At 44.6% G+C, this 14516-nt stretch overlaps 1 protein-coding gene across 1 annotated transcript; it reads left to right on the plus strand.

Annotated features, from left to right (window-relative positions):
* The first annotated feature begins 2641 nt into the window (after positions 1-2641).
* LOC103712141 lies at positions 2642-7775 on the plus strand. Its single transcript, XM_008798578.4, has 6 exons — positions 2642-3192; positions 3713-4135; positions 5264-5962; positions 6059-6122; positions 6222-6404; positions 6478-7775. The coding sequence occupies exons 1-6, from the start codon at positions 2719-2721 to the stop codon at positions 7446-7448; spliced, it is 2814 nt and encodes a 937-aa protein (XP_008796800.2). The 5' UTR covers positions 2642-2718; the 3' UTR covers positions 7449-7775.
* Positions 7776-14516: the final 6741 nt, after the last annotated feature.

Raw genomic sequence — 14516 nt, forward strand, 5'->3', positions numbered from 1 at the left:
CTTGAAACCGGTTGGAACCGGAAAACGATAAAAGGACAAGTTTATCCTCCATAGATTGAATGGTTGTGATTTGAAATTGTTATGAATAGAATTTTTTTATTTTATTATTATTTTTTTTTGTTACATCCGTGACTCACACTGGTGTGGGCACATTCCATAATAAGCCCAAAGATGCCGCCCAGTCCGCCACGCTATTTGTTTTAAAAAAATATAAATAAATCAAAGACATACTCCCTCAAACTGTGGCTCAGTTCTCTCACAGAGATGTTTCATAGAAGAACAAACAGAAGTTGAAAGAAAAGTTTACGTATCAAGCAAGAGATTTTTTTTTTCCTAACGTGAGAGAAGAATTTGTGGAGAAAAAATAAATATGATAAAACGGAACGAAAAAAAGGTTGAAAGAAACCTGCACGAAAAATATTTTTAGATATGTAATTTAGATATATATCTTAATTTGAAACACAGAAATTGAAGTGCAATCTGACATAATTGAACTAAAAAATTATAAAATTAAATAAATTAATGTAGTTGAAAAATTAAAGATAAAAAAATTATATAGATTAATAAATAACATGTCATCCATTTGTTACACGCAGAGCTCTCCCCCTTTTTCCGTCCGACTCTTTGGTCTGAAGAATGCTGGTTTTAAGGCCCGGCTAAAAAAAAGAAAGAGCTTCGCTCATGTACATATGAGCATAATTTCTTAAGATAATTATCCAAATATATGTTTCATCCTGATAAGTAACCTCCTAGGCTAATAGCACATAAAAAAGAATGATACTTGTATGGTGCACCGGAGGATAATAAAAATATAAATATAGATTTGTATAATAGAATAATAAATAATGTCTCAAAAAAATAGAATAAAAAATAAATTAGAAATATAATTTATTTAATAATATGATCATTTTGTTTCCAACGCCTTATTAATAAAAACATTGGTAGGAAAAAATGAATTGTTTAAGAAAACACTTAAATGTTTATAGCAGGATAAATAAATGTTTGCTTATATTGAAATATCTGATTCTTCAAGCATACCAACTGGCACATTAAATGCAAAAATTTGGGGGCAAAATTTTTTTTGGTCTCCCCAATTTCTTTGATGGCCATAATACGATTAGCACATCAAATATAGAAAAATATAGAGGCATAATTTTTTTTACCTCCTACTCATTTTAATCACCATAATACTGTTTGTTGCATCAAATATATGGAGAAACAAAAGTGAAATTTTTTTATTGCCTCCATTTCAATGGGTATGACACTAATTGGCATGTCAAATGCAAAAGAAATTGGGGCAAAATGTTTTCAATTTTTTTAACCTTCCACAAATTTTAATTACCATTAGACTAATTGGCACATCAAATGTACCAAAAATAGAGCCAAGTCTCCAAATGACTTTCTAAAATAACTTTAAATATATTTCTAAAATATATTTTTTGAAATTTTTCCTTTTGCATACGTAGAGAAAATTTTTTTTTCTAAAAATATATTTTTTGCAATTAATTTTTACTTGCCTTCCTAAAATAATTAAGGGCTTTCTAAAATAACTCTTATTTAGATTTTCTTTCTCTCTACATGTGGGAACTTCATATGGCTAATAATTTTTTCTAGAATAACTAATATCAACAGCTTTCTAGAAAAACTCTAAATTCGATTTTTTCTAAAATAGTAAATAAAAGCTGCACTTAAATTTAAAATTTATTCTATTTTTTTATGCATGCATGGAGAAAAATAATAAAAAAAATTACTTCAAATTTTTTTTCTAACCTTCCAATTGCTTCCACAGCCGTAGCAGGCACATCAAATATAGAAAGGAATAGCGGCAAATTTTTCTTTAGATCTCTCGAGCTTTCCAAAATACGTTTGTCGAAATTATATGTTGCAGTAGAAATTTTTTTCAAAAAAAAAAATAACATTAATATAGTTTTTTAAAATAACTGCACTATTTATGTTAAAAAAAAAATAACTGCACTATTTGATATGCCACCTAACTCACATTTTTGAAGTAAGCATACTATTTAATATTTTAAAGTAAGTGTACGATTTGACGTCCTATATTCAGGTAAGTGTACTATAGTCTATATTTTGTCGGTGAATCCCCCGGTTCCAAATCCAAGGGGGATTTGATTTAAGCAAGTGAAAGATTAAAAAAAAAAAAATCTAGTTTCCGAGCCAAATCGATCTCCAAACATTTCAAAAGAATTCGAATCTGATATTAGGCGACACAAGTACACGTCCGCATACAAATTTTATATGCACACTCACGTTCCCCATATATCGACAAATAAGCGGTAAAACGAACTGTTCCCGCATATTAAGTTCTATAATCACGTCCGCATTTTAAGCCCATTCAGCGTTCCGTTGCGTCCTCTCATCTCCCTTACCTTCTATAGTGGTCCAATCAACGATCGGGAAATCCGCCTGCACCTCTGCCATCATCTCCCGAATCACGAGGCCTCGTAAGATAACATAACCGCGGTAGCCCTAATCTCCGAAGCACCCTCGATTCGAGTTGGCAGCAGCATCAACAAGAAAAAAGACAAAATCCTCGCGGTGAGCACTGATGGTGACCGGATCCCCAGCAACCCCGCCCCCTTACCCTCTCCTCGTCTCCATTATTACTTCATCTCATCTTCCCCAGATCTTTACCCTCTTGCATTCCCGCCAAAAAAAAAAAAAAGAAAAATCTCGTCCCAAACCCTAACCCTAAACCGAATGGCGCGGAGGGCTCGGAGAGGAGAGTCTTCGAGCGGTGGGAGGACCGCTGGCGGGGGCTTCGTTGCTGGGGCCAAAGTCGAGGTCCGGAGCGACGACGAGGGATTCCGCGGCGCATGGTACGAGGCTACCGTCGTCCGATCCCTTGCCCGCCGCCGCTGCTCCGTCGAGTACGTCTCTCTTGTTTCTGATGCGGATCCATCCGAACCCCTCCGTGAGATCGTCCGCCGCTCCCACGTCCGCCCTCAGCCTCCGCCGCCCCCCTCCCCCGCCCGTTATCAGCTCTTCCAGCGCGTCGAGGCTTTTCACAATGATGGGTGGTGGGCCGGGGTGGTGTCGAAGCTTCACGGAGAGGATTCTAGCAGTTTTACTGTGTGCTTCCCCAACACAAGGGAGGTGATGGACTTCCCGCCCTCGGAGATCCGGCCGCTGCTGGAATGGGTTCGTGGACAGTGGATCGTCGCTCGAGACCAGGTAAATGTCTCACCGTTGATAAAATGTTGCCATCCTTGGAACGTTTTGAACCCGTAGTTAGCGAAATGGGACTGGAAAGGTGTAAAGTTTCCAGCTTTGGTAGTTATGATTCTATAATTAGTGATACGGAACAGGGAAACGTATAAATTTTCCACCTTTGGTATGCTATGATACTTTATCTAGTTGATATGTATTCGGGAAACGTCTAAAATTCCCATCTTTGCTGCGTTATGATGCTTAGTCCATGGACAGAAGGGAAAGGCATGGGAAACTACGTGAAAACCCGTAAAGGTACTGCTGCGATGCTGGTTTGTTGTTTTTCTTGGTGCATGGGAAACGCGTTTTGAGTGCTATATGTTTCCTGTGGTTTTGCTGAAGCATTTGAATTCACTTCTAACTGCACTGCGTGCACTCAATTGGGAAGGCAAATCAAATAATTTTCACAATGGAACGCTTGATTTGATGTGAAACCCGTTTCATGTTAAGGCTGGAAGCTCTCTCACATATTTTCACCTTGCAGGAAGTGGCTGAGCCACTGTTCAGTGTGGGAGCACAGGTCGAGGTCAGCTGGGAAAGAGAGAACTATGGAGCTGCTTGGTTTGCTGCTACAATTGTTAGTATGATCAGCAAGTCCATATTTTTGGTGGATTGCAAGACCTTGAGAGCTGTCACTGACAGAGAGTTGTCGACGGAGATTGTTGATGCTCAATACATTAGGCCTGCACCTCCCCTTGCATCAGAAGATGAGGATTTCGGGTTACATGATGTTGTTGAGGTGCTTTACCATGGCGGGTGGTCGCTAGGAGTTGTTACTCAGATTTCTAATGGGTCAAAGTACATTGTCAAGTTGAAGCATCATGAAGAGGAGATGGAGTTTAATTGTTTTGAAATGAGATCCTGCCAGGTATGGAAGGATGGGCAGTGGATCAGCTATTCCTCCCAGGTATGTATGGCTTCAAGTTAGCACTTTTGTATTGTTTCATATGTTGGCCTTTCAATGCCTTGTAGTATTGCTATCCCCTATCACCTACAATTCCATCCTGCATATGTTCTACAAAATATTTATTATCTCAGAGTCTTGCCAGCAAGTCAATGTGGCACATGGTATTCCATAACAGCCTAGGTTTTGGATGATATCAGTCTATACTGGTGTCGGGCACTTGCTGATATGGCTTGTCACCACACAATACAATTGAATACAATACAATACACTGCATCGATGTAGGCATGACATCATACATGTGTGGTCTTTTGTTTGGATAAAATCATTCTCTTTTTATATTAGCTGGATGTCCACTGATATTAGCCAAGATGTTATGATCAACTTAGACTATTTGGACATGTGCTCTTTTCATGGATATTGTCTACTGTACACAATGCCAAGATGATAGTTGATCTCTTTTTTTTTACTGTATTAGCCACTATTTAGATATCCTGATTGTTACATAAGAGCTGAGATATCTGGGTATCTTGATCTTTTTAAAAACTATGCATCCTTCCATCTTGATCACCATAAATTGATTTCTTGTTTTTATTCTGTTTTTAGCTTTCTAGATTTTCAAGTACAATTTGCTTTTCTATGGGTTCAAAAGAGTCGGCATGGCTAATGTGAACTTCTGGTTATCCTATATCTTTGTACCTGCAATAATTCTAATCAGCCATTAGAGTTAAATTGGAAGCCTGATCTATAATAAGTATATTAACAAATGAAAGCTTGTCAGTTTCCTGGGTCGTGGCTCAGGCACAGCGAGAAGCTAGAGTCTTTAGAGAGATTCTTTCTGCTTTTATGTAACTGGAAACAATATAGAGGTATACACCAAAGTTAGAAGAAAGTTACATGTTAGCAATTCAATGGAGTGGTTGATGATTTTACTTTAAGTTTATGGTTGTTCAAGCATGGCAATGAACATTTTAATCCGTGGTCATGTATAATAGGATTTCATATTCTTGTGGTTTGTTCTTTCATGCAGTGATATTTGCATCTTTGTGTGATCGTTCTGCTTAGGAATGTGTGTGGAAATTTTTCAGTGCCTCCTAATTATTTATTGGCCTCTTCTTTTCAAAATTTCAGGTCAAGAATAGAAAATCACCAATGCTTGGTGGAGCTAGTTCTGCTGGACCTCGACGGCAATTACATGTTGGCAAAAGATCCAGTCTTCCTATTTCAGTATCAACATCAAGTGATGATGATGATGTCACATGCGTCCCTCTTTCTGGTGTTTTGAAGCGTATGAAGACTGAAGGATCGGGCACTGGAGGCTGGATGAGGTCATCTCAACCTTGCAGAAAATTAAAAGAAGTAAAGTTATTTGATTATAAGTTACATTCGCAAGATCGTTTTTCATCTAAAACTCCATTGGGGGTGGAGGCAGAATCCCATGTTGCCAAGCTGTTGCTAGAAGATAGCCTCTCTTCATTGGATGTGCAGCATTGTCTTGAAAGCACCTCTCCTGAGAAGACTGCAACAAAATTACCGCGAAATCGCTCATCAATGGAGCTAAATTATGGGCAAAACACGACCGAGATGAATGGTCTAATTAAATCATTAACCGGGAGGAATGAGCCTTCTGATTTTATGTACAAGGGATCAGAACATCAGTCAAAAGCATCTGGCTTCAACCATTCTCTGGTTAATGATGAGGCCAGCAAGCTCCTCTCGATTATGGAATGGGGAAGTTGTAAAGGTTCCCGTGGTCCTAGAGGGAGTTCTATGAAACGAATAAAGAAGCTTGCTATTCGGGCCCCGCATCGACAGAAAAAGTCTCCTGAGGTTGTGAGACCTCGCTATTGTAGTTAGTTTGATAATAATTATGTTTGGACTTCATGATTCAATTTTCCAATTACTATTTTTTCTCCTTGTTCCCAGAGCATGAAACAATATTCACAGGAGGAGATAAAGAAAAGGAAGAGAGGCAGGCCTGCAAAGAAAAGTATCATTCACATGCATGCCTCTATAGTTTGCAGATGCTGCCATTTTAAGTTTAATGCATTATGCTCCCTGTAGCTTAAAGCTGCTCATCAACTTGCAGGCATAGAATCGGAACAAGCAGAAGATTTGCCTGAGCAAGTTGCTGAAGAAGAACATGGGAGGCAAGAAATTGAGCAATCAAATCAAGGTCAGTCTTGTGATGCATCTTTTGAAACTCGAGCGCATAGTCATCATGATGAAGCAACGGGGTACGAGGACCTCCCACTACTTGCGATTACGCAGGGTATGTTTGAATAATAATATTGAAAATTACATGTTTGTAGTATTTATCTGATGCATTATATTTTCTGTTGCAGATTCTCCAACTAGTAATGCTGTCAGCATATGTCAAACTGATCAACAAATAGAGGTATTGGAAGACAGACAGACTAAGCCTCAGATAGAATTAGCATCCCGAGCTGATACATCGATCAAGGTCCCCACAACACAACAATCGTCATTCATGCTAGGAAGCTCATTTCGCACTAGGCTTGAAGAGATCTTAACTTTTGATGCCCAGCATAACAACACAGCAACTGGAGCAGAAGAGGGAGCTCTTGTATCTGTTTCCAAGAAAGATAATGCTGCTTCATGTGAGGGGCTTAATCCTAGTGAGTCACCATCAAAGAGAACTTCTGGTGAGAACAAGGAGGCTTTGATTGATCCATCATCCAGTCATTCATCTTTGAAAGAGGTAATATTACCATTTTTGAAGAGTTCTTCCATGTGGGAATCAATCAAAGCAATGGATATATTCCATATAATGCCACAACAACCACATTTCCGCCCATTGGAGCAGTACTCTATGGAGTTTCGAGAAGGAATGGCCATAGGTCTTATGGTATCATTTGCAAACCTAGCAACTAGCATTAACAAATTAAACATTGCTGATAACCGATCCACTTTTGAAGAAAGGTTGAAGGCTCTTGGCCCCTTAGAGGCAAATGGATTTGATGTTGGACGTCTACGTGCCTGCCTGGAGGAGTTGCTAGAGACACAAAGTAATCAATGGCAATCCAAGAGTAAAATAGCAGAATTGGAACAAAAGATCATAGAGAGAAAAGGTGATAATGACAGGCTTGGCGCATTAGCTGTTCAATTAGATAAAGCTATCATGGAAGTGGAGCAAAATCTAACCCATTTCCGGGAGAGCAGAGAGTTGGTCATAATGCAAAGGAAAATTATCGATACTGAGATATTGAAACTGCAAAAGGATGTGCAGGAAGCGGAGGAAGCATATCGTTCTGCCGAACGTCATTTCAATAGTACAGCAGTTGCTCCATGGTGAAGGTAACATGAGCACATCAGCCAAGGGTTTCCTACTTTTGTGTAAATATGATCTTCAGATCGGAAGCTCCTCTTCTCGTTATATGCACTATGCACTCCTCGATGTCTCATGATACATCTCAAGTTCCATTGAAATGGTTTTTGTTGATTAGGTGAACTACTATCATCATAATTAGACATATCTGATAGGTGCCTACGATATAATAGAAATCTGAAGGCAGTTCAGATTGGATGCTTCGATCTTCAACCTGTATATTGTTTGGCATCTCTCGTGGGATTTCTATTGCTGAGAAAAAGTGTTTTTAGTAATTAAAAAGTTTTTTTTTATGATGCTTTCCAACGTATGCATGCAAGGATATCATTTTTCATGCCTCGATGTTTGTTTGCATTGACTAGTAGCTGCATATAGCTTGAGTGCTGAAACTGGTGAACGCAGTACATACAGACCAAAAAAGTGCAACTCTAAAGCGAGATAAAGCACACTGCAGTGATACCGTATTGCTTGCATATTTGTAAAGTATTAAATAGGCAATGGATTTATACATATTTTAATTTTCTAGCTGGGATTTCTGTAAGCTAAAAGTTTCTGAACAACCTGAATGTAGAATTCATTGAAGAGATTCTTAAATTCCGTTTGAGTTGATTTGTTCCAGAGAGTTGCAAAAAGGGCAGTTTTAGTGCTTGGAACATCAGATCATTAATATGATGGAAGAAAATAAGATGAGTTACAAACGTGTAGAAAGGGTTGAGCCTTAAGCATCTTACTTGATCAGTTTTTTTTGTTTTCTTAATTGTAAAATAAAAACAAAAAACAAAAAATAATAAGATAGGGGTTTGTCAAAGAGCAGGTTTACAGGTCACGCAATAATGGGCTGAGGGTCACAAACAGGTCGCATGGGAGATCTATTTAGATTTTTGATATCTATTTAGCTTTTTGTGTATATATATTTTTTATCTTAAAATTACCTTTTTTGGCATAAATTGTATGCATCTTTTATAGTTACAAATATAAAATTTATTTATAAACAATACTAAACTAGTGTATAATATTTTCTTTCTTTCTGTTTAGTTTACTTGGCCAAGCTCAATCTAGTCAAAACCAGCTCTATCTTCCTTCATTTGCTAATTGAGCTAGTGGATATCAAACCACATTCTGATCCGAACCTGAAGTGCTCACCAACAGCCATAGTTCCCTCTTCCGGGCTATTGTTTTAATTCCCCTCTTGATCTTCCTCTGCCCTCCATTGAGTTCATCAAACTGGCCTTTTGTTTGCACTACTTAAAAAGTATTTTATCTAAACAACCAATATTCTTTTCATTTTTTCACAAAAAAAAAAAAAATAGAACGCTTGCACTGAGGGAATGCATGCAAAACCCTAAACCAAAATTCAGTTCATCTGCTAGAAACAAAATCTATTGCAAGTTACTTATATGTTCTTGATGGTTGAGTACATAAAAGAATTGATTATCAAGGGATGATTCAATAAGGGATCATCCCTCTTAGGCCTCCATGTGATGAGGTAGCAACTGCTAAATTTTCACCACTTGGGCACTTGGACCACAAATTGGAAACCAGCATGCACATACATTCATTCAAGCCATAACATAACATCTAGATGATAAGATAAATGCAATATATCAAATCTAGCTAAGGTTATGAATCATGGTCAAGAGTGACTTTGGCTTCTATCTGACAATTTCCTCTGAAGTCTAGCCACATTCAGCATGACCATCACATAACATCTTATCATAGATACTGCCTATGAATTGAAAGTAGGCTATCTTCCATGCCTTCTTCAACCACATATCCTAGTACCTCACCAATGGCAAACCTTATATTTTGAGACTTACCATGGTCAGCTTCACCACCACGTTCACCATCATCATGGACTATTTTAGGACCTGAAGTCAATTCATCACCTCGGCACTGATTTAGTTGATAACTAAGAGCCCAGAATTGTTCTCAAACCATGACGATGGGAATGAATGAAATTGGCCTGCCTCAGGGATGTGGCTGGTTAGGTTGTTGCCGGAGACATCAAGGTAGGAAAGGAATGTAAGCATTGGTAGCTCCAGTGGAATGAGTATGTGAGAGGTCAAGCTGTGCAAGTATCATTGCATTTAGGCTGCTGAACCCCAAGTTCAGCCCATGCAAATCATTCATTGATCCAAGATTTTCAGGAAGAGATCCCAGTAATGAGTTGTGGGAGAGGTCAAGGAATATTGTTTACCAAGATGTTGATTGTTGTTGTGGTGAAAAATCTTGGCAGAAGGGCACCATTCTGCTGCTACAAAGCCCTGCAGATGGCTTTCCTCGAGCTCCAGCGGCCTCTAACGAGACTTGAGGGTTCAGGCAGGAAGGTTCAACATCATTCCTTAGGATATTGATCTAAACTTGGAGTTTACAATCTTTGAAGATGCAAATGGATGCGGGACGTACCTAGCTAGACTGGTTGTTGCCCAACTTGAGCCATACAAGGCTTCAACCAAGGTTCGTTGTCTCGGTACCGGATTTTATACTAGTGCCATACTAGCATTGTGTTAGTGCGCTATGGTACGGAGTCTTTGTGATATATTGTATATCAGTAGTCTTTCGTACTGAGTACTGGCACCAAACTGTATGGTATAGTACGCTTTGTACAGTCTGGTTCAAGCCGGTATGGCAAACCATGGCTTCAACAGTCTCCAAACTCTAGTGGAATTTCACCAAATAGCAAGTTGTTGCCTAGTTGGGGGATACGAAGGCTTTGAAGCTTCCCTAATTCAGTTGAGATTCTCCCTGATAGGTTGTGTTGCTGGAAATTGGACCCGGGGGCCGCCGTGAAGCCGGGGAAGGAGGAGCTCCGCTGCTGCAGGGGGCGGACGGCGGTGCGCCGGCTGGCTGCGTCCTCCGCTGCGGGGGGGTGTGCAAGTCCTGCAAAGAAAACCGGTGGCCGGGCTCCCCGGCGCCGGCCCTCCGATGCCTAAGTCAGAGGGGGCAAGTATGTGGAGAGAGCAGGGGAGAGAGTATGTGGAGAAGACAAAAAGAATCTCGTGTTCAATTGTGTCTGTACTGTTTTCTTCCTTTTTCCCCCGGTCTAGGAGGGTTCTCTCCAGCTCCGGGTTTTTTCTCTGGTTTTTGGTCCCCTCTCCCTTTTCCCTCCAGGTTTCCTTTTATAGGAGGATTTTTGTTACCTGGGAGGTGACAGGAGGTTTGTCTTGTTTTGTAATAATTGGGCACGATTTGGCTCATTAATGGCGTAATGGGGAACGGGACCAGATCAGACCGGAATCAGAGAGTTGTCACGGTCGATCGGACCTGTTGGAGTGGTTGAACCGCCGGCTGTGGTGGGCCTGGGGTCCGTGGATGGTAAGTGCATTTATTACCGAATGAACCGGCGGTCAGGGAGAGCCATACGTTCTGATGGTTCAGTGATCCGGAGATCGTCTTGGGCCGTGTTCATTAAATGCCTGAGTGCATCGGAGACTTGAGGGAGTCTCATGCATTAATGGCAGGTCGTGCCGAACGCCTGAGGAGATCTGATGCCTTGATGGCTTGGAGATAGTGGCAGGTCGCAAGCCGTAGGAGTTGTCAAGTCCCTTGGACTTTAGGCGGAGGTTGAACATTTGGTTAAGGCATCGGCTCTGCAAGGGTGCCGAGCCGAGCTGATCGCCCAATGGGGCGCCCTGTGGCGGGGCTGCTTTGAGTACTCCTGGTCGGCGCCCTTTAGGCGAGCACCTTCTAGCAGAGCGCCTCGGCGCTGTCTTTGGTCGGCACTTTCTAACCGAGCAGCTTATTTTGGTTGGGCACCTCTTGGCGCGCACTCTGGTCGGCGCCTTCTAGTCGAGCGCCTTCCTGGTCGGCGCTCTCTGGTCTCGGCCTTCTGGCCTCGGCTCTCTGGCCTCGGCCTTCTGTGCTCGGCCTGCTGTGCTCGGCCTGCTGTGCTCGGCCTGCTGTGCTCGGCCTATGAGCTCGATCACTTGGACGAGCTCGAGAGCGGAAGAGCTCCATCACTTGGATGAGCTCGAGAGCGGAAGAGCTCCATCACTTGGGATGAGCTCGAGAGCGGAAGAGCTCCATCACTTGGGATGAGCTCGAGCTTGCTGATGGATTTGGGTGCTATAATTACATTTGTGGGGTGGTCCATTTTTCCACCAACACTACCCCCCGACTTCCGAGTCCGAGCTGCTTTTTGGCTCGGGCGAAGGAAGTGGTTCGGTCATCGATCGTCCTGGTGCTGTGAGCGTTCTTACACCAAGGCGACTGAAGACGCTTTTTCTGCTCGGAGTCCGTTCTTTGGGGACGTCGGCAGAGAAGAGTCCAAGAATAAAATAATGTAAAGACATTAAATGAATGGGTACCTTGTACCGTATGCGTCCTTGCGCCGAGGCGACTGAAGACGCTTCTCTGCTCGGACTCCGTTCTTCGAGGACGTCGGCAGAGAAATCCAATAATGGGTAATGTAAAAACATTAAATAAATGGGTACCTTGTACCGTATGCGTCCTTGCGCCGAGACGACTGAAGACGCTTCTCTGCTTGGACTCCGTTTTTGGAGGGCGTCGACAGAGAAATCCATCGATGAAGGAACGAGCCGAGCTCGTTGGTTGAAGCTGGTAAAGAATGAGCCGAGCTCGTTTGGCCAATAAAGACAACATCCAAATGTATCGGGGCATCCCGATGAACCGGGGCGTCTCGACGTCTCGAGGCATCCCGGCCGAGGTCGGGGTAGGAGCACGAGCCGAGCTCGTCCGGTCAGAGGACCGCTATTCAACAATCGATGGAGCACGAGCCGAGCTCGTCCGGTCAGAGAGGACCGCTAACTCATAGCCGATGGAGCACGAGCCGAGCTCGTCCGGTCAGAGAGGACCGCTAACTCATAGCCGATGGAGCACGAGCCGAGCTCGTCCGGTCAGAGGACCGCTAACTCATATCCCGACGTCTCGGGCGTCCCTATAGCCGGGGCATCCCGACGTCTCGGGGCATCCCGACGGATCGGGGCATCCCGACGTCTCGGGGCATCCTGACCGTGGTCAGGGTAGGAGCACGAGCCGAGCTCGTCCGGTCAGAGAGGACCGCTAACTCATAGCCGATGGAGCACGAGCCGAGCTCGTCCGGTCAGAGAGGACCGCTAACTCAGCCGATGGAGCACGAGCCGAGCTCGTCCGGTCAGAGAGGACCGCTAACTCATATCCCGACGTCTCGGGCGTCCCTATAGCCGGGGCATCCCGACGTCTCGGGGCATCCCGACGGATCGGGGCATCCCGACGTCTCGGGGCATCCTGACTGTGGTCAGGGTAGGAGCACGAGCCGAGCTCGTCCGGTCAGAGAGGACCGCTAACTCATAGCCGATGGAGCACGAGCCGAGCTCGTCCGGTCAGAGAGGACCGCTAACTCATAGCCGATGGAGCACGAGCCGAGCTCGTCCGGTCAGAGAGGACCGCTAACTCATATCCCGATGTCTCGGGCGTCCCTATAGCCGGGGCATCCCGACGTCTCGGGGCATCCCGACGGATCGGGGCATCCCGACGTCTCGGGGCATCCTGACCGTGGTCAGGGTAGGAGCACGAGCCGAGCTCGTCCGGTCAGAGAGGACCGCTAACTCATAGCCGATGGAGCACGAGCCGAGCTCGTCCGGTCAGAGAGGACCGCTAACTCATAGCCGATGGAGCACGAGCCGAGCTCGTCCGGTCAGAGAGGACCGCTAACTCATATCTCGATGTCTCGGGCGTCCCTATAGCCGGGGCATCCCGACGTCTCGGGGCATCCCGACGGATCGGGGCATCCCGACGTCTCGGGGCATCCTGACCGTGGTCAGGGTAGGAGCACGAGCCGAGCTCGTCCGGTCAGAGGACCGCTAACTCATATCCCGACGTCTCGGGCGTCCCTATAGCCGGGGCATCCCGACGGATCGGGGCATCCCGACGTCTCGGGGCATCCTGACCGTGGTCAGGGTAGGAGCACGAGCCGAGCTCGTCCGGTCAGAGAGGACCGCTAACTCATAGCCGATGGAGCACGAGCCGAGCTCGTCCGGTCAGAGAGGACCGCTAACTCATATCCCGACGTCTCGGGCGTCCCTATAGCCGGGGCATCCCGACGTCTCGGGGCAGGAGAAATAATCCTTCTGAAGATACTTCTGCACGGTCGGGTCTCTGGCTTCGAGGTCGCCCACAATTTGGTTGACGACGAGCTGAGAATCGCTGAAGGCCTTCAAGTCCTTCACTCCTAGCTCTTTGGCTAGCTTGAGCCCGGCGACGAGCGCTTCGTACTCCGCCATATTATTGGAAGCAGGGAACTCGAGACGCAGGGCTTGCTCGGCGACCACTCCTTCTGGGCTAGTGAGGATGAGCCCTGCTCCGCTACCCCCCGAGTTTGAAGAGCCATCGACATGCAGAGTCCATGTCAAACTCGGGGTCTGCTCCACTGGTGGTTCAGGTTCGATCTCGATCTCATCCAGTATAGTGCACTCGACAATAAAGTCTGCGAGCGCTTGTGCTTTGATCGCCGGTCTGGGTCGGTACTCGATGTCGAATTCGCCGAGCTCGATGGCCCACTTGGCGATCCGTCCTGCGTGATCTGATTTCTGCAGGATCTGCTTGACCGGCTGGTCGGTCAGCACAGCCACTGTGTGGGCTTGGAAGTACGGTCGGAGCCTTCGAGCCGAGATGACCAGAGCATAGGCGGTCTTCTCGAGCTTGGTGTATCGGGTCTCGGCGTCCCTCAAGACCCGGCTGGTATAATACACTGGCTTTTGAAGTTTGCCCTCCTCTCGGACCAGGACCGAGCTTACTGCCGTAGGGGAGACGGCCAGATACAAGTAGAGGTTCTCACCCTGTTGTGGCTTTGTGAGCAGGGGAGGGGAAGCCAGGAGATGCTTGAGCTCCTCGAAAGATTGTTGGCACTCGTCCGACCATAAAAAGTTCTTCGGCTTCTTGAGGGCTGCAAAGAATGGAAGGCAGCGCTCAGCCGAGCGGGAGATGAATCTCCCGAGGGCTGCAACTCGGCCTGTTAGCCGTTGTACCTCCTTGACCGTCCTGGGGGGCGTCATCTTTTGGAGGGCTCGGATCTTCTCTGGATTGGCCTCAATTCCT

Source organism: Phoenix dactylifera, chromosome 2, assembly GCF_009389715.1.
Source record: "Phoenix dactylifera cultivar Barhee BC4 chromosome 2, palm_55x_up_171113_PBpolish2nd_filt_p, whole genome shotgun sequence".
NCBI classification, from domain to species: domain Eukaryota; kingdom Viridiplantae; phylum Streptophyta; class Magnoliopsida; order Arecales; family Arecaceae; genus Phoenix; species Phoenix dactylifera.